Source organism: Polypterus senegalus, chromosome 1 (genome assembly GCF_016835505.1).
Source record: "Polypterus senegalus isolate Bchr_013 chromosome 1, ASM1683550v1, whole genome shotgun sequence".
In the NCBI taxonomy this organism is placed as follows: Eukaryota; Metazoa; Chordata; class Cladistia; order Polypteriformes; family Polypteridae; genus Polypterus; species Polypterus senegalus.
Window position 1 is genome coordinate 103,212,732 of NC_053154.1, and position 19,121 is coordinate 103,231,852.

The 19,121-nt window shown below is 39.3% G+C and overlaps 2 protein-coding genes across 4 annotated transcripts in view; one reads left to right on the forward strand and one right to left on the reverse strand.

Annotated features, from left to right (window-relative positions):
* large2 (LARGE xylosyl- and glucuronyltransferase 2) overlaps window positions 1–3,472 on the forward strand; it is a 58,963-nt gene extending 55,491 nt beyond the window's left edge. For all 3 annotated transcript variants that reach the window (XM_039754947.1, XM_039754953.1, XM_039754960.1), the window contains one exon: window positions 2,392–3,472. In XM_039754947.1, the coding sequence (XP_039610881.1) occupies window positions 2,392–2,589 (198 nt within the window). In that variant the 3' untranslated portion in view covers window positions 2,590–3,472. The remainder of the gene's footprint in view (window positions 1–2,391) is intronic.
* Window positions 3,473–6,320: 2,848 nt separating this feature from the next.
* LOC120530540 (zona pellucida sperm-binding protein 4-like) overlaps window positions 6,321–19,121 on the reverse strand; it is a 47,676-nt gene continuing 34,875 nt past the window's right edge. The window contains exons 8-11 of the mRNA XM_039754971.1: window positions 15,170–15,317; window positions 14,501–14,582; window positions 6,841–6,978; window positions 6,321–6,736 (exon numbers count right to left, since the gene is read on the reverse strand). Coding sequence (XP_039610905.1) covers window positions 6,606–6,736; window positions 6,841–6,978; window positions 14,501–14,582; window positions 15,170–15,317 — 499 coding nt within the window. The 3' untranslated portion in view covers window positions 6,321–6,605. The remainder of the gene's footprint in view (window positions 6,737–6,840; window positions 6,979–14,500; window positions 14,583–15,169; window positions 15,318–19,121) is intronic.

Below are 19,121 nucleotides of genomic sequence, written 5' to 3' on the forward strand. Positions count from 1 at the left end.
TCATATTAATTCACAATCAACTATGAGCTACTAGTTTAGATACTGGAAAAATCAAACAAATTAGGCCAAAAGGATATTATCCTAATCGGCAAAGATTCAGTAATGTTACAAGTCTTAACTAGTGCTTGGTGTCCTACAGCTGAGTATCAAAAACAAGCCAGGAGATATGCCATTGAGGAGGTCTTACACTCCGTTTTTGGAAATTAAATCAACCTTCAGAATGTACAGTATCTGTGGCTCCAAAATACATAGGCCAAATGAGACAACAGTTGCTTTAAAATGCCATATTGTTACAACACTTGTCACTGCATACTCATGGTTACATAAGCAAAAGCATTCATACCACAATATCTATGTTTAATAAACATTCACAATCCTTTTAAATAGCTAGGTAAACACAAATAGTTTCTTTTCTATGGCTGGCACAGAATCAATATTGCATTTCCTGAATTTTTAAATTTAAATGCTGATCAGAATATTCTTTCCAGCATTCCACCATTGACACTCATGGAAAGCAAAGGTGGGTGTATCCTGGTAAACAAAATACACACTGGTTTGGAAAATGAGAAGTATCAATGAAGCACAAATTGCACTTCTCACTTGCAGCATTAAAAAGTAATGATACATGAAGACACTGCAGTATTATTCAGCATCTTGAGCATTTCTAGTTGGATCTTGTCAACCTTCAGAGCCTTGGCACTATTAAGTCAATGTTATTCTTCCTTTGCTAACATTAGCCTCGGTGACCTCCCACTTATCTTTCCACCCTCATTCAGTGGTTTGACAGATTCTCTTTGAGGCTGCTTGAAAGTCATTCCTTAAACCATTTCCAAATTTTCACAATTAGTTCTTTTGCTTCTGCCACAACTGCCATTTTCTCAGACAACTAATACCTTTCAGTTAAATTCAGAAACCCTCCATTTAATATTGCACAGAAAATCTTCTTTAAACCTTACATGTTTCTATCACCCTTTTCCAAAGGAAGGGGTTCTAGGTTTACTGCTAGGAGAAATACAATACACTTTTCAGCCAAAACTCTTTGTTTTCCATTCATTCAACCTCTATTGCTATATCCTCCTTCAAGATGCAGAAGTTCTTAAGGAGGTGAGAACTGAATTCATCCTTAATCAAGTCTCCAGCTAGGGTCTCCCAGTCACTCTTACTACCTGGTTGGAACTCTAACCAATGCTTTGGCTCTTATTATAAAATAGGACATCACATGACAGTGCACATGTACTGTACACCCAAACCTTAAGGACTTAAATTTTAGACAAGGAGTCTACAAAGCTGATCACAGATTTCAGTCAAGGTGATCTGATACCAGCTGCAGTTGACAGCCATTTGATATGGTATTTGCCATGGACTATCCCTTATTAGACTGCAGATTTAGTAGTAGATGGTAGTCTCACCCACTCCCACCTTTAAGACAACCAAACTGCTTACATGTACATGTCCAAGAACAATTCAGGTAATCAAAATTTTCACTTGAACAGTTCAAAGTGATGATGATACAAACCTTAGATGTGCATCCAAACCACCATTTTCGATTTCTTCAGGGGTTCCTAATAAAAACCTAATAGAGGTTTTGTCTCAATGCAAAGCCATGAACAGAGAGAAGTCAGACTAAAATCAAGCTTTACCACACATATATTTAACATCATTTTTTTGCCATTAAAACAAATGTCCTACATTCAACAAGCCAGCAGCTAGTCATGGGTACTTCAAGCTGTACTGGCCACCAGTCGTTCCCTGGCAAAATAACTTCTGTAAGCCCACAGGGGAGGGTAATGATTTCATGGTTCTAATTGATGTTCACGTAGGCTTTAATAAAAATCAAGACAATCAAACTCTATTCCTGACGCATTTGCCTAGAATATTCCCACTAAAAATACCCACTTGGGCACAAACTCCTCCACCATGTCAAGCATGTAATTTCACTAGGTCATGCCTTAGGATGGCATATTTAGTGTGTGCCAAGTTTTGAATTTCAAAGCAGGTTATTCAGTAAAAAGAAAAAAATTCTAAATAAAGATCTCCAGTATTCTTGTAAGACTGCTACTGACAAGGTTTAGGAAAGGGATGCATTTTCAAAATCCAGCTGAAAGATTACCAAATTTAAACTTTACAGAATTATTTTTTTGCATTTATAGACAAATTTTTAACCCTTAAGCACAACCTAATAATAAAAAAAAAAAATCTCCCAGCACCAATGGGCTTCTAAGGTTTATGATGAGTGAAGTTCTAAAGTATAAGGAGACGCATCTGTGAGCAGATATTTAAAGTAAAATTCTTATGCTGGATGTAATCCACATCTTCCATCTGTCTCCTAAATAACTATTGCATTGCACTGAACAGTAATATTTAGTAATACTTTTTTTCCCTCCCTTTCAGGAATATGAAATGCTAGTGTTGTCAAATGCCTTCATGATTCATATACCTCACGCTCCAAGTTTTGAAAGCTCCAGGGTCATGTCCAGCTCCAGGTACAACCAGTGCTTGAAAATTTTACAAGAGGAATTTCTTCAGGATCTTTCTCGCAAGTATGGCTCAGCAGCACTCAAATACCTCACATCTGTACAGAGCACCTGAAAGATCTTTGAATGAAAGACTTCACTTTCTGGTGTGGAGAAGAAATGTGCCCCATCAACTGGTTCCTCAGGCACTTGGAGTGTACTGGATTAAGCAACTATACCTATGCATTTGGTTGGCGATTTTAAAACTTGGTTAAGCCACTCTTCCATATTGGATTTTTATGGAAAACAGATGGTGGGTTAATTTGACAGTTTTATAATTTGGTTTTGCTCAAGAAACTCTTGTGAAAATAGGCAGAAAATACAGGCCTACCAACAGAGGAGGAAAATGTCAATACTTGCTTACATTTGGCAGCATAGCCCAAAACCTCATACACACTAAAATATTGTCTCTATATTACACTAGAATAAATGTGCTTGTTGCTGCTTTACCCTTTCTGTAATCATCATAGAGGTTACTTTGTCCAGATACTTGTAGATATTTAATTAGATATTTCATTCATACATGAAAATGTAGACAACTTAGTTCTTTATAATCCCATAAAAGGCCCGACTGCATGCCCGTTCGTCCTCATAACAGTGACTACAATGCACTTGCAAAAGGCAGGGATGTGTCTAGTACCATGCCTAACATGTTTAGAAGGAGCCCAAAAGCTTGGAACTGATGATAATCTACCTCTTCAACACTAATAAACACTATACATAGCTCCAAGTTTAATTTATAAAATAAGGAGCACACCTTCTAAAGGAATATATAAATGCACAATTTAAAGCAACAAGATAGAGTACAATATAAATTGTTCAAAATACAAGTCAGTAGGAAAATAAACTAGCAAAATTATTTGATGGTAATTAGGTGTTGATTGGGCGGCGCAGTGGTAGCGCTGCTGCCTCGCGGTTAGGAGACCCAAGTTCTTTTCCTGGGTCCTCCCTGCGTGGAGTTTGTATGTTCTCCCCGTGTCTACGTGGGTTTCCTCCAGGTACTCTGGTTTCCTCCCACAGTCTAAAGACATGCAGGTTAGGTGGATTGGCAATTCTAAAATTGTCCTTAGTGTGTGCTTGGTGGGTTTGTGTGTGTCCTGTGGTGGGTTGGCACCCTGCCCGGGATTGGTTCCTGCCTTGCACCCGGTGTTGGCTGGGATTGGCTCAGGCAGACCCCCGTGACCCTGTGTTCGGATTCAACGGGTTGAAAAATGGATGGATAGGTGTTGATTAAAAATAAAACCTGGAAAACCAGTATAACAGAATTAGCATTTGTCCAGTAGCCATTTGAAAGTCAGCTAGAGAATGTGGGAATTGTTCATTTTGAATGTAAGAGAACAAAAAGGAGAGAGAGAGAGAGAGACCCCAAAAAAGTCAGAAAAATAGCCACAACTTTTTATGCAAATCTCTGAATGCAATGACACAGTATTATGGCAGATATCCTAGGCATAATTAGATATGGAGCAAGCAATAGTGACAAGTAGTCTGGAGTTTTTGGAATTTACAGTTGCATAAGTCAACAGCAGGGTTTCTTAAATACAGGACTGTTGCACAAGAAGCCTGCACCTTTGACTGCAGCAGAGATAATGCAATTATGATGTTAGGAAAAACTGTTATAGAAGGTGCACAAAGCAATCTGACAATCAATTTGCTATATTTATTTCACTGAAAAAAAGAATGCATAGCAAGAACATTAAATCACAAAATGGAACAGGGTTCCAAATATGAAAGCTGTTAATTTCTGAGCTGTTGTACTTTATTAATGAGCATTTCCAAAGAGATTGTAAATAGTTAAAATAAATGTGCTCTTTATTACAGTGATGTGAAGTTTGATTTTTTTCTTGTCTTTATCAGAGATCATAAAAGTAGAACTTTTTTTGGAAATAAAAATGCTTTTCCATGCATGTAGCCAGTTGTCAAAAGGAGTTCAGAAAATATATTTTTAAACAGTTCTGAAGAGGGGTATTCCAATAGTACTAAATAAATGAAAACCACCCTTTGGAATGTACAGCTCACCTATGGATGGCCAAAAGACATCCTGCTGTTCCACATTTCTAGGAAACTACGTTCAACTCCAACACAGGGGACATTTGAGACACACATTGGGCAATTCCATTGGCTTGCTTAAGCAGTTTAGAGAATAAGCCACCGTTAAAAAGAAATTAAAAATTTACTTAATAGCTTAACTCTGGGAGCTGGGATGCACAAGTTTCAGTAAGATTGCAACTCTTTTTTAAATAAACACACACAAGAAGTAGGAAGCAAGTGTCCCCTGTTGGATACAATATAGCAATTGGATTCCTCATAGCATCCCATAGCATACACCAATTGAAAAACTTTACATTTTTACATGAACTGGCTAAGTTACCCAGTGTTGCCCCGCTGAGAAAGTTAACTATAAATTTCATATTACCCTTAAACTTGGTCCATTTATTACATAATTATTAGTATTGGAAAGCCTCTTTTGTACTCAGTCTTGTTTTTTCCTTCGGACAATAAATCTTAAAATTTGCAATAAATTCTAGATCCTACAAGGAAAACAAAGGATCAATGAAAAAGTTAAATGTAATGGGTTTATGATGTAGCCACCACCATATATACAGTACACATTTTGCAAATATAGTGCCTTGCAAATATTTTCAGTGCCTTACTTAAGTCTCCAATTTTAAAGAGCAAATTCCGAGGACAGACCAACTTACATTTTTTTTCTTCTCTAAGCAGAGTGGCGTTTTTCAGCTTTTCTGAAGTATGGCAGCATATGTGTGCATGTTGACATGTGAAAGCTTTCAGGCTTGCTTGAGCTGCTCATGGAAGCACAAGCCAACTCTGACAAACTGGTTGACAAGCAAACCAGCAGTAATGGAGTACTTAAGCTAAGGCCAGATGAAACTTGCTCTTCTCTGCCCTTGTGGCTTAGCAATTATAGGCTTTTTCAGAGACATCTTAGTCTAATGATAGTTCCCCGCATTAATTTGGTATCGAATGCTTGCCTAAGTGCCAAAAAAAATTAAGCAAATCAAAGTTCCTAAGCCTAGTTAAAACTAAACAAGGATGACATCTTGCATTGTAATGCAATGAATGCAAAGTCTGAAGAATTGGGGTGGTGATTAAATCCCAGACTGCAGTCTTCCCAAAAATCAAATGACGTGAAAGCTAAATGGCAACTTCAAATTGACCCTTGGATGACCAACTATGGATTTGTGACTGTTTGTGCCCTGTGATGGACTGGCATCATATTCAAAATTGATTTCTATGGGATGCTGCAGGGACCTCTGGCCTAGACAATCTTAGTTGAATTTGGTAGATTCCAATCTGTCAGCAGTCTTACTGGGCCCATTTGTTTCATGTAGTGCACCAAACAAGACAGGAAACCAGCCTTGGGGCCCCATTCCATTGCAGAGACTCATTTCAAAAATTGGGACCAGTGTGAGTGAAAGTAGGAAAAGAAACTGGTATAAATGCAGGACCCCTGAATAGGCCAGTGTTCTAAAATGTAAAAAAGTACACCTGGAAACGAATGCACATTCTACAATTGCACATTACAGGAAATAATTTTACTTCTGGGCAAATCTCAAAAAGCCTTTAGTAGAATGACTTATGATGCACATTTCTAGGCCAAGAAAAGTTTTTTTGAATAGAGTTGTACCTTGTATTTTATGCCTAACCAAGTGATCAGTTTAATAGTGTCAGCCAAGTATTTAAGGTGGTGTCACCTATTTGTGCATTCTCTCCTATGGGAAAGCACAGAGTTCATTTAACAAATTCATTTCTGACATCATACATAAAGGATTTGAGCTAACCAAGTCATCTGGATATAATTCTTTTATAGCAATTCAGCTCTCTTTACAAAACAGTGGATAACATAAGCAAAGAACAAAGTCAATACAAATAAAAATACATTAAAGAAACAAACATTTAGTATTAGCAAAAGATGCCTTGGACAAACATCCCATGACGCCCTCAATCACCTTAAACATCAAACCTTGCCAAGTGCATATCCACTGCTTATGTGATTACTACTTCTTGGAATACAATTCACTATTCCAATTTTCCATAATGTCATTTGAGATGTGTGCCACTTTTACACTACATTTAAGAATATAACTGAGGAGTCTGAACTATTAATCTGGAACAGAATTTCTGAGCGAATTTCTTCGCCACCAGCAGTGCTCCAACAATACCAACCACAAAGAACAGAACAGCAGATGTTTGAAGAACAAACCCTGGAGAAAGGAAATTTGGGGTTATATTTCTAGGTTGGTAGAAATTCTAAGACCTTTCACATGTTTGTCAAGCTTTTCATCTATGGCTTCATCAAGTTACTTACCAGTCCTCCAGTGCAGAGATGAACTGGTTTTATGCACATTAAGAGAATCTTCCTGTTGCACAAGCAGCACTGCACCCTGGGATGAAACCAGCACTGAAGAGATGTGGGACCTTTTGATCATTCTATGGGTATAGGACTCTGAAGTGCAACCAGAGGAGCAAAATGGTAAGTTACAAATATTCAAAGAGGTCAAAGATTAATAGCTCAGTTCATTAAGACTACAAACTGGATTGATCCTAAGGTTTATAAGTTGGCATTTAAAAGGAGAATTAAGGATGTTCAATATATGATTGACGTCAGAATTAGCGTAAATCACCCTAATTCAGGGTGTTCATAAAAAAATGTAATGATTTACTTCAGGAGGTAGAAGTACATAACCAAGAATAAATTTGCTAAATATTTGGAATATTAAAAAGTGTGTGTAAATTTAAAGTCTAAATAATCTTGATTATAAATAGAAATTTGTCACTTTTCATGCTGATAGAGGTCTATGGAGGGGTAGGTCATTAGTAAAGAATAACTATATATATAAAAAAAAAAAAAATCATTCAAAGTAATTGAGGGTGAGAATTTAAAATATCCCACATGCTTATTTTAAAAATTTGTCATTTTTATCCTTCTGGGAGTGGCTTAGGATTAGAAGCACCACTAAAAATCACATCAAAAATGCTATATTTGTGATCAGCAACCTTTAAAAAAACAAAAAAAACACATTACTTATCCACGCTCTTTCAATCCCCCAAGTTTTATAGTTATGAAAAGGAGCCAATTTGACCCCTCATATCCCATTAGGTGTTCCCCAGAGTCATTTGACATGGCATGCACAACTTCAAATCCTTAGGATCATTGTTTGTTGAAGATACTTATTTGGTTTACTCTTTAACAAGTTAAGTCAAGTTGGGGAGCATGCACTGGTACAGTGTGTTGCCGCACTGACTACACGGCAAAACTACTCGGGATCCTGGTTTTCCACCCCCTAGGCAGACACGTGGTCCAGTCCCTCCCTCTGGAAAGGACCCTCTATCTGCCACAGCCAGGTGTTACATGGGTGACCCTTTGGCCTGGTCCAGTCACTCAGTCCCCAACAATGAGGATCTTACGAGCTAGATCACCCTTAGGGAAATGCGTCACATGGCCGAAGTACCGTAATGGACACTCCCTCACAATGCAGGTAATGTGCCTCATTTGGGACTCCATGAGCAGTTGCTCATTCGACACAAAGTCAAACCAACGGTACCCAAGGATTTTCCGGAGAGACACAGTACCGAAGGAATCCAGTCTTCGTCTCAGGTAACTTGACAGCTTCCATGTCTTGCAGCTATATAGCAAGACAGGAAGCACCAGGGGCCTCATGCAGAACGTGCGTAGAATTCGCACTAACACATGACGGAAGCACAAAAGCGGAAATGTACTTGCGCACAAAAAAAATCCAGATGCATAAATCTGTGCGTTCGCCAACTTCCACGTTCTTCTGCTACATAAATCCCAGTCTGTGTGAAAAGTAACACTCGTGCATGCACCTGCTGTTCTGCCCTGTCTCCTCCCCCGAATTACGCCTCTTTGAATATGCAAATCAATATAAATAGCCCTTAAGCTCAGTGTTCTGTGAAAAGACAACGGCAAAAGTATGAGGAAAAATATTAGAATTTCAGTGAATACCAAGTGGAGGCAAAGAAAAACATACTATTTGTTGGTTTAAACAGTGGTATAAACAAGAAAAGGAAGTTCGAGTGACATAGCGTGTCGGAGAAACTTGAAAGCTCAAGTTCAAAGTCGCACAGTGCCCGAAATATATAAGTCACATACCAAAGGTTGCTGTGAAAAGCTGAGTCGTAGCCCACTATCTGAGTGTTATATGAAAGCTTATTAGGGTACAGAGAAAAAAAAAAAAAAGCACAGTGTGAAAAAAGCACAAAATGTCAACTTTAATCTCAAAATTTCCACTTTAATCACGTAGTTTATTTTGTCATTAAAAGTAGAAAATCAATCTTCATCTTAAAGCATTTAACGTGCATTTGTTTTGTATTTGATCTTCTATGTGCTCTGTGTGAATCACTACGTGCTTCTTAAACGGGCTTTCTCTTCCTCCGTCAGGACACAGAATCCATTACATTTGTAACATTACAGCTCTCTGAATAATTCAAATACTGAGATGCATACGTGATATTTTCATGATGATCGGAGTTAAAACAGGTCATTAAACATGGAACACGGTGGTGCAGTGATTGTTCATGTCTTACACAAGATGCTTGCTGCGCCATGCACGACCTTCGATAAAATGCTTTATTACAGAAGTACTGCCTTTTTCAAATGTGCTAACCCCCCCAAATCCTGTCCTTACTTTTCTTCCTCCAAATACCCAATCGCCACACAATCACCTCTGTAATAGACGTTAAGCCATCTGTAAGCTTAGAACGCCGATTCTTCAAAACTTAAGGAACACAGAATTAAACATTACGAATATATTTTCAATCCATCTATCCTTACAGCGTTGTGCCAGCCACAGCAAGAATACAGCGCGAGGCAGGAACAAACAGTGAACGAAGCTTAAGCTCGCTAGCTCTGTGGCACCATGTAGTTAAAGTTTTATCTGTATAATATATTTTGCTGCATTTCATCTTAAAAATGATATTGTCATAAAAATAAACATGAGCTAAAGTGTCTCAGGTTGTGCAATATTATAAAACTATCATAAGTTCAATTACCTCACTGTAAACTTGCAAGTACAAATAGTTCTACAAGGACCACTTTGATTGAGGGTGTGTATAGTTCTTGGGATGAAACAGTTTGTGAACCACAAGGTCAGTACAGAAAAGGCTTTGAAGCGTTGGTCAGATGAGACCAGTTCAAATCGTGAATGACTGAGGCAGCGTGTGTTTGATGCTGTATACCGATAATTCTCTTTCCGATCAGCTGCAGCTGCGATTCACACTCAGATACAGGGATATAAATACTCCGAGTGGTGCAGCGAGAGCAATATGGAAAAAGATGATCCGATGTGGCAAACCCTAATGGGAGCAGCTGAAAGAAGATGCAGTGAGTAACGCTACAGCAGGTATGGTATTTGGAATAGTTTGACCATTCTGTGGACCATTATATTGTTACAGGTTAATTACAATCAGATGCCTTAAACTAATAAATACAGTATGCAGTTAATTTCAGTGTATTTATAAAGCCACGTCAGGGATGTGGATCTGAAAAAAGGGAAACCACACAGGAACAGTAGCACTGCTTTGACACTGGGTGCAACCAGTCTGCAAAACCAAGCTCAGAACTTGCGTACAACAGGGTATGAGCTACCGTGGAAGTTTGCAGCTTTATGCCAAGTTTAGGTTTTATAAATCGCGATTTGAATGTGGAAACATTCTTACGCAACATTTCTGTGCATACGCACCGTTTATACATGAGGCCCCAGGACTCTAAAGACTTGGACCTTCGTCCTTTTGCATAGATATCAGGAGTGCCACACACCCCTTTCCAGCGACCTCATGACCCCCCTGCTCTCCCAATCAGTCTACGGACTTCACAGGAAGAGTCACCAGAGACATGAATGTCACTGCCAAGTTAAGTAAACCTCTCAACAAGGTCGACACTCTCTGCAAACAGACGCACTGCTGATGGCTGTGCCCAAGAGGTCATTAAAAGGCCTGGATCTTGGTTTTTATCTAGGACACTCAGACTCCTCATTTAGTCACTTGAGCGCCCCAATCAGAGCCTCCATTGATTCTGCAAAGATCACAGCAGCGTCCACAAAGTCAAGATCCGTGAATCTTTCACCAACAGATGCCCCACAGCCGCTGGACCCCACGACCTTGCCCAACACCCAGTCCATACAAGCATTTAACAGAGTAGGAGCAAGCACACCCCTATGACAAACCCCAGAATCAACTGGGGAAAAAAACGCAGAGGTCCTGCCTCCACTCTGCACAGCACTTGCAGTACCAGTGTACAGGCCGGCCACGATATCCAGAAACCTTGAGGGGATCCCACGAACCCTCAGGACGTCCCACAGGGCAGCTCAATCAACAGAGTCGAACAAGACTGCAAAGAAACTCTGCTGATATTTGCATTTGCACTCCATGAGAACCCTCAGTGCCAGGATGCGGTTGATGGTAGACTTTAGTCATAAAACCAGACTTTTCTGGTTGCTGGTATGTGAGCAAGTGATCACGGATCCTATTGAGGACGACCTTAGCAAGGACCTTACCCAGCACCGAGAGCAGGGTTATCCCCCTGTAGTTGCTGCAATCCAGGCAATCACCCTTCCCTTTCCAGATATGGACGACCAGTCCCATTTTCCAGTCATTTGGGATGATGCCAGTCTCCCAAATGGAAGCAAAGATTGCTTGCAATGCCAGGGCAACAGCATTGAGAAGTAAACCCCGGATACCACAGATCCCTGCAGCCTCCCCCCCCCTCAGCTGGTTCACCACCTGTGCAATTTCAGTGAGATTGGGTGGTTCACCGCTAATTGGAGGATCAGCTTTGAACAACTGCTCAAAGGAGCCAGCCCAGCATTCACAACTGCAGTGTCATCTGTAAGGACCGTTCCATCAGCTGCCCTGACTGACTCTCCAAGAAACAGATTTGGATGTGCGTTATGTTTCAATTCCTCTGTAAGCAGGACATGGGTCGCTAGACCACAGATGGTGTGTCACTTGCTCAGAGATTCCTCGAACGCACACCTCTTTATCAGCTCTCAGATTCTTCAGTTCCCAGTACAGACCAGAGTTGTCATTGACTTGTGCGCTACAACTCCTCTCGATGATATCCAGGGTGCCCTGTGAGATGAAATACCTCCTTCTGGGAACACCCACAACACCAACCCAACCCTCAGCAACCTTCAGGGTCTCGTCATGGAAGGTCTCCCACATCACATTAGGATCGGCAGTTGTACCCAAATTTGAAAGTTCCTCACACAAACTGCGTGCAAACTCATTAGAAACAGCCTCGTCTTGGAGTCTGGCCAAGCCCAAGCCCAAGCTCATTTTCCTAGTCGGTGGTAACCTACTGGACCTAAGCTGGATCCTAAGAGTAGCAACAAGAAGTCTGTGGTCAGAATTTACAAACTGGGCACTTCTGTAGACCCTGCAGTTTTGCAAGAGCCTCCAGCGTCTGCCCATGAGGATGTGATCGATCTCCTTCACCACACCACCAGTATTGGAGTACCAAGTCCAACGATGCCGTTCAGGGTGCTGGAACCAGGACTCTAACATAAGGGTGTAATTCCTGCACAATTGAGGTCCAAAATGAGGGAACCCTAAAAACCTTTAAGTCTTGCATATCTGGACATCAAAACAAGCTGAATTGTATGTCCTATTTGGGGGTTTCTCCCCCCCCCATACTAGCAAGTCAGGATGGAAATGAACACAAATGGCCAAAAAATACAATTCTTATGAAATCAATACATTACAAATGGGCAGACAGAGGAGGATTACCATTACTCCAGCCAAGACTATCATATGTATCCAGTGTGGTTTTCTTGTTCAGCTTGTCAGTAAACATCAGTCTGCATAGTGGCTGGTTGATTGTGTGTTCAGTCCGGATGTTCACAAACTAGTTTTATATTTTATATTATATAAATAAATAGCTCCTTTATTCTAATTCCAGTATCTCACCGCAACATGTTTGAATTAATGTGGCTCTATGCTAGAACATGTCCCGTGTTGGAGCTACACACTATCCATGGCTGCTACCTGTCTTTTGTCCAATGTAAGTGGGACTGGTTCACACACACAAAAAAAAAAGTGGAGGTGTATATTTAAGGGGTCTTACTTGGCTTCAGCATATAGCTCTAAAGTGTGTACCTCAAGTGAAAATTATTGATCCCTTTATGCTAATCTGCACTGTTCATGTGCTCTGAAGATTTATTTTATTAATATTCACTTCCATTCATTTTACAGAGATGCTCAAACTTGAAGTTTAGTTCAGATATTTCTGTGCACTCATATTTTAGAATGATTTGCCTTATTCTGAAGGTATGCAGCTAGTACACAGTTGTTAAATGTAGTGGAATTATGGATCCAGTATCTCTGGTTTTAAACCTGGTCCGATTGTGGGCTTTGTGGAGTATGCAAATTCTCTCCATTGTAAACTGGCTTTTCACTTGTAGGAGTATGCCATATGATGTACTAGCACCGCATGGAGTTGGATTTTGGCCTGTGAATAATGCAGTCATACAAGTTGACTTTTTTTTTTTTTTATTTAAATATATTTGTATTGTAGGTGCAGGAAGGAAGGACAGACATCCTGGCTGGGATAAAGGAAAGGTTTATACCCAGCCAGGAGACCATAATAGAAAGGCAGAGCGAACGAGCTTACCAAGAGCAGATCATTTCCCAGACACGACCCGTGGTAGTGTTCCTCAGGGCTGAACCCGATTAGAACACCTGCAGGGCAACATGGAAATTGGAATCTGGAAACTCAGCCCTGCCCTTCTTTGCAGACTGCCTGTGGGCACTGCTGGGACAGGACTGCCTTGGATTCTGCACGACCCAGAAGTGCTCCAGAGGACTTGGGCAGGAGCCCAGAAGCAGTTACCGGGGCTACTTTAAAAAGAGGCTGCTGCTGCCTCGGATGACTCAGGTCAGGAGGCAGTGGGCAATGTGCTCTTAGAGTTGGAAGGAGAACTGTATAAAGTAATTTTGCTGGTATTCATTTGAAGGTGTTACTTTTGTCAAATAAAATCTTTTATTTGAACCTGGAATTGTGTTGGGTATTATGGTGCCAGGTTTGGGGCTCAGTGGTTTGTGGTTAGTGTTTTGTACAATAGGTTTTCACTACTAGTGTATATAATGTGATGGTGTCGTGTATTGTATTAACCTGTATTTTCAGGCTTTAAATTTTGTATTTGTGTGTATAAATGGATCAAAGAGAAAAAAAAATCCCAAAAACTATAATAATTTCTGGCAAAGTAGCTAATCATTCTAAAGAAGCAATGTGTAATCTTTCCAAAAAACATGTAAATTAGACGATATTTGGAAGTAATAGACAAGAAATTTTAAACCAAGCACTTTGAGATAGATAATGTAGTAAAGTGAATGGAGGTTAAAAGGACTTCCAGTTTCAAGAGTAGCTTATATGGCACAGACACTGCAGAGCAGCATAGCCACCACCAACTTTTTTCAGCCCAAAAAAAAAAAAAAAAAATATTTCTTAAAACATGTTTAGAATTATAGTTGTAATCGACAACCTTAAACTGAAATGAAAAATTAGGCACTGCGGTTTGCCTTTACCATCCTTTGCTGATCCACTGTTACATATAATTTTAGACTAAATAATACAGCTTCATACCCCCTTTATTTAATTGGGAAAGAAAAGCTTGACCAGTAATTGCTAGAGTTTAGAATGTGAGCCTGCCAGAGCTCCGACTGTGCAGACATCTGTTTAGGCTTCATATACTGTATATTTATTGTTTTACTTGCTCAGTCAATTTTCTTGGATACCAGGGTACACAGGGTGTTATGTATTCTTGGAGTGTAATGAGCTGCAGCATCACCAAAGGGAACCCAATATATAATTAAATAGATTAATGTGTCTCAGGAGGGGTCTGAAGTTGAAACTCAAAAAAAAAAAAAACCCCAACACAACTCGAGGCAAAGGAGGGAAATTCCAGATGTTTTAACAAGACTCATGTGACCAGGGTTCTATAATGGCTTACCATACGAGTTGTGGCTGCAGTTTTTGGAGCACTGATTCCCCCTGATGGATGAACAAAGCATTGCACTGCAGTGGAAGAAAAGCTGCAGAAAGACACAAGAGTAAAAAATGCATTTTCGATCCCGTCTTAAACATTAGGATATGGGAAAAAATAATCAATGGATAAATACAATCAACATGGTCTTCCCTTACTTTTAATATTTTATATTTGACTGTCTTAGGCAGTCTTCAGTTTCTTGCTTAAAAGAAGCAGCATGATTCGATTAATAAATTAATCTAACATGAATATACGTTTAGGGATGTGGAGGTACAAACCCTTGGCAGAAAACCCATGCAGATACTTGAAGAACCTGCAGACTCTTCACATGGGCAGGCAACAGAACCAGCTTACTAGATCCATGAGGCATCAGTGGTAAATATCACTGTATGCCACTATGCTGTCATAATGTAGGTGGTTTCCAATTTAATTTCAAGCACTTGGAGATTTCATTTGGAGGCCTAGATGTGTGCAGTCAGCACTCAATCCATTTGATATTTTGCAAAGCTACAAATTGAAGTGAAAATACTTGGCACTTTACAATTTTACCAGTGTGATGCAGAGAATGGAACACAGTAAGGACGATTAGCACAAAATGAACACAGAATAGGCTTTATTTAACAAACTGCTTACCTGTTGGTTCAAGGGAATTCCACTTGTGTGGTTAACAAAAGCAAACATCTTCATCTCTAGTCTCTTGTGGTGAGAAGGAAATTTTACCTTTTGGGCCATGTGCACTTCATGGAGAAGAGGCAGATAGTTCTCACCCAGAACAGGACAGCTTGAAAATCGTACAAAGATAACATTAATCATAAAACAAATCAAAACTTTTATAACCATCTTTATTTTGTAAATTAATCAATCTTAATCTGCAATGGCTACAAAATACCATGTAGGCTGCAAGATTAAAACTAGCAGATATTGAAAAATGGATATTTTACAAGTTGAAGGCAATGTTGGACTGAAAAAAATTGATATAGGATTTGTCATTGTCTGACCTCATGAACATAATAGTTCATTGGAAAATAGGAAACTCCTTTCTTGGTTAAAAATCTTTTTGAAGTTGTGGATGATGACAAAATCTGTTCAGACCTCCTTAGCCACTTTCGTTATCATAGGGTCATGAACCTTCCCGACCCTATCTTGGTTAAAAAGTCAGGAACCAGTCCAGGATGGGACACAAGTCTGTTGCGAGACAGACAGACACACACTTGTCATCAGTCAATTTAGGCACCACAATTAAAACAAAAAATCTTTGGGAAGGTAAGAGGAGACCCTGAACAGAAACGAAAAGCACCTATGGCATTTTGATGATGCCACACAACAGGGCTGGAGAATTAACTCGGGTCTCTGCAGTTGTTTGGCAACTTCATGGAAGGTGACACGGACACTTAAATGTTAAATTTTGTTTTTAAATAAGATATAATGTACGAACAGCTTGACATTCACCATGGTCATAAGGCCATTAAAATGTAATGAATAGATGTTAATTTACCAGGCAAGTAAAGACTTTGGGATTAAACATCTTCACTTTGATATTATAGTGACATCTAGTGTTTGTGTGTGTTTATGTATATAAAAACATTTTCTTCACACACGCGAGTATGAGAGAGAGAGAGAGAGAGAGAGAGAGAGAGAGAGAGAGAGAGAGAGAGAGAGAGAGAGAGAGAGAGAGAGAGACACGACAGTAAGCAAGTCTGGATGGATAGCACCAATATTATCCACTAAATTATAAGAAAATGTTCCAGTGCCAAATCAAAACTATACATATGTATGAAAGAAATAAAAGTCAGCACAGAAAACCAGTGTGATGTATACATCATTGACCGTGATGTAGTAGAAGACACTACTGCTTCACAGATCCAAGAACATGAGAACAAGGAGCCACTACACAAGCGGTAACCAAGAAGGGAGTTGAATCAAGACCTGCCTTTATACAGCCTTCATCCCACACCTCAAAGACCTAATGCAAGGTTAAATTACCTCCTGTAGGTGTTCGAGGTAGAGTGAATGCATGTGAAAGAGCAGGTCTAAAAGGGAGGAGAAAGAAAGAAAGAAAGAAAGAAAGAAAGAAAGAAAGACAGACTCTGGTGTCCTAAGGGGATTACATTCATATGCAACTGAAGCCATCATACAAAAATACATTGTCATAGTCAATATCAAAACAGACATGCAGAGTCCAGTGAAGACTTGGGAAGCTAAAGTACATACAGATTAGTGCTGAATTCCACAAAACAGAAGGACTGAGGTGGAAATAGAGGAAGTGTGACAACACCACCACAAAAAGTGGGAGTTAACAAAAATGATTGACAATCTGGCACAAGCTACTAGGCCACATAGCTGAAATAAAAATGTGACTGATGGACTAAAAAGCTGTTCTTATCTATGAAAATAAAAAACTGTTAAAACAGTCATCATAAAAACCGAGTGAGACACCATGCAGGGGGGATGTGGCAGACTTGAGAAATGTACATACTGTTCATTCTTCGGAGGCAAAGCACATGTGAAGAATCTGAGCCAGTAAGTAACAGCACAATGAACTCAAGGTTGGTCTCAGTCTTAACAGAACTGTTACATTACTACACACACACACACCCACACCCACACAGTAAACAAACAAATTGATTTAAAAGAAAGATGTCTAACCATATACATTATTATGCAACTTACAACCTGAAGTTATAAAACTACAGACTTCTTACCAACTTGTACATTAGTATGCAATAGAAAATAACCTGTGAGGAGAGGTTGAAAGAAACTGATAGAAATGGATATCAAAATATGAATATGTATTTGAACAATAAATGTGACTTGTTTAGCTGCAGGCATGAACACAATGTAAATAAGATCAAAGCACTAAAAAAAAAAAAAAAGTATAAAGTGCCAACTGTCTTAATTACCATAAAAATGGAAAAAAATGTTTCCTCCATTTGCAGCTTATATTACAACAGAACACAGCATTGAGCTAAATATGTAACACAGCAGTAATCCGACCTTCTCCTGGACATTGACCAATGGCAGAGCCTATTCTTGATTAGTCTGTCTTAGGATAGTCTGGTGTAAACATTAGCTTGTTAGGCTATACAAGACTGCTTTGTTAAAAGTGGAATTATGGATTGCTAAAAGCCAAAATGCCATCTCATACAAGGTCAAAGGAAGCCTGACAGTTTTAGGTGCAGGATGGAAATCAACTTTGGATGGACCAAAAAAAAAAAAAAAAAATCTAAAATGCCCACAATTCAATCTGTAACTCAAAAACAAAAAGGATCAGAAAAACCAACAATACTCTGTAAAATCTAACCCAATCTCTACAACTCTCAATGCTGTTCTGGAGGACTGGACTCTACCTAAAAAAGACACAGTTGATTATACTCCATTTTATGGGGACAGGACACAACATGAACAGAAAAATGCAAAAAAAAAAAATGTCCAAAACAAAAACGGGACCAAACAAAATTACCAACAAGATAAAAATATTAAATAAACCTATAGAGGCAGAGACAAAACCCTAACCAACCCATATCATCCTTAGTTGCTACATCCCTGTCAATCACCGCACAAGCCAACCAGAAAAGACTCAGATTTGGAAGAATTTGAATAGACCACTGTCACAGGAACCACTTTCAACACCTTCCAAGAGAACACAAAAGGGGAGGGATTTTGCCCAGGATGGTGGGCATCAGATCTGTGTCAGCAGCAGTATGAACCAACATTTTCTAGGATATTCAAATGAGCAGCTTCAGCATCAGCTGAATCTCAAAATTTGTTTAACCAGCTGGAGACCAAGAGTAGAGATGTTCCACATGGAGAGAAAGGACATAAGTGGAGTTTTTCAGGAGTCCATTTATGGACCATTACTTTTTACAATTTATTATTAATGAGATAGATTCTGGTATAGTTGGTAAACTTGGGGAAATCTGCAGAGGTCTCAAAGTTGGACAGATGACAGACACTGAGATGTCAGCAAAAAATAAAAAATAAAAAGACCTGGACAGTATTCAGAATTTGGCGAACACTTGGATAATGCAGGTCAATGTAGAAAAACGCAGCATGAGGGCAAAAAGGAATATTTATAAATATATGATGGGGCAACACGGTCATATAGGAAGCAGCTTCTGAAAAGGATTTAGGGGTATATGTTGATGTAACACTTCCAGACACCTAGCAATGTACAGAACAAACAAAAAAGAAAAAAAAATGTTAGGTTACATCATAAAAACTGCTGAATAGAGTCAAGGGACATTATGCTCAAACTATATAAGGCACGAGTAAGACAGCATCTGGAGTACTGTGTGCAGTTTTGGTCAATATAGTACAAGAGTGAGCAGCACGGATCTGTGCAGAGAAGAGCATCTAAGTGCATCCCAGGGTTTAAGAGCATGTCCTGCTCGAACAGGCTCAAAAAATGAAACCCGTTTAGTCTTGAGCAGAGGAGACTACAGGGTGACCTGATCCAAGTATTTTAAATTCTCAAATGCATTGATAAAGCAGAACCAGCAATATTTTTTCAGCTAAACAAATGGGGCATATAGGATTGAAGCCAAAAAGCACATCTTCATGTAAAAGAGTTGAGACTCCAGAACAA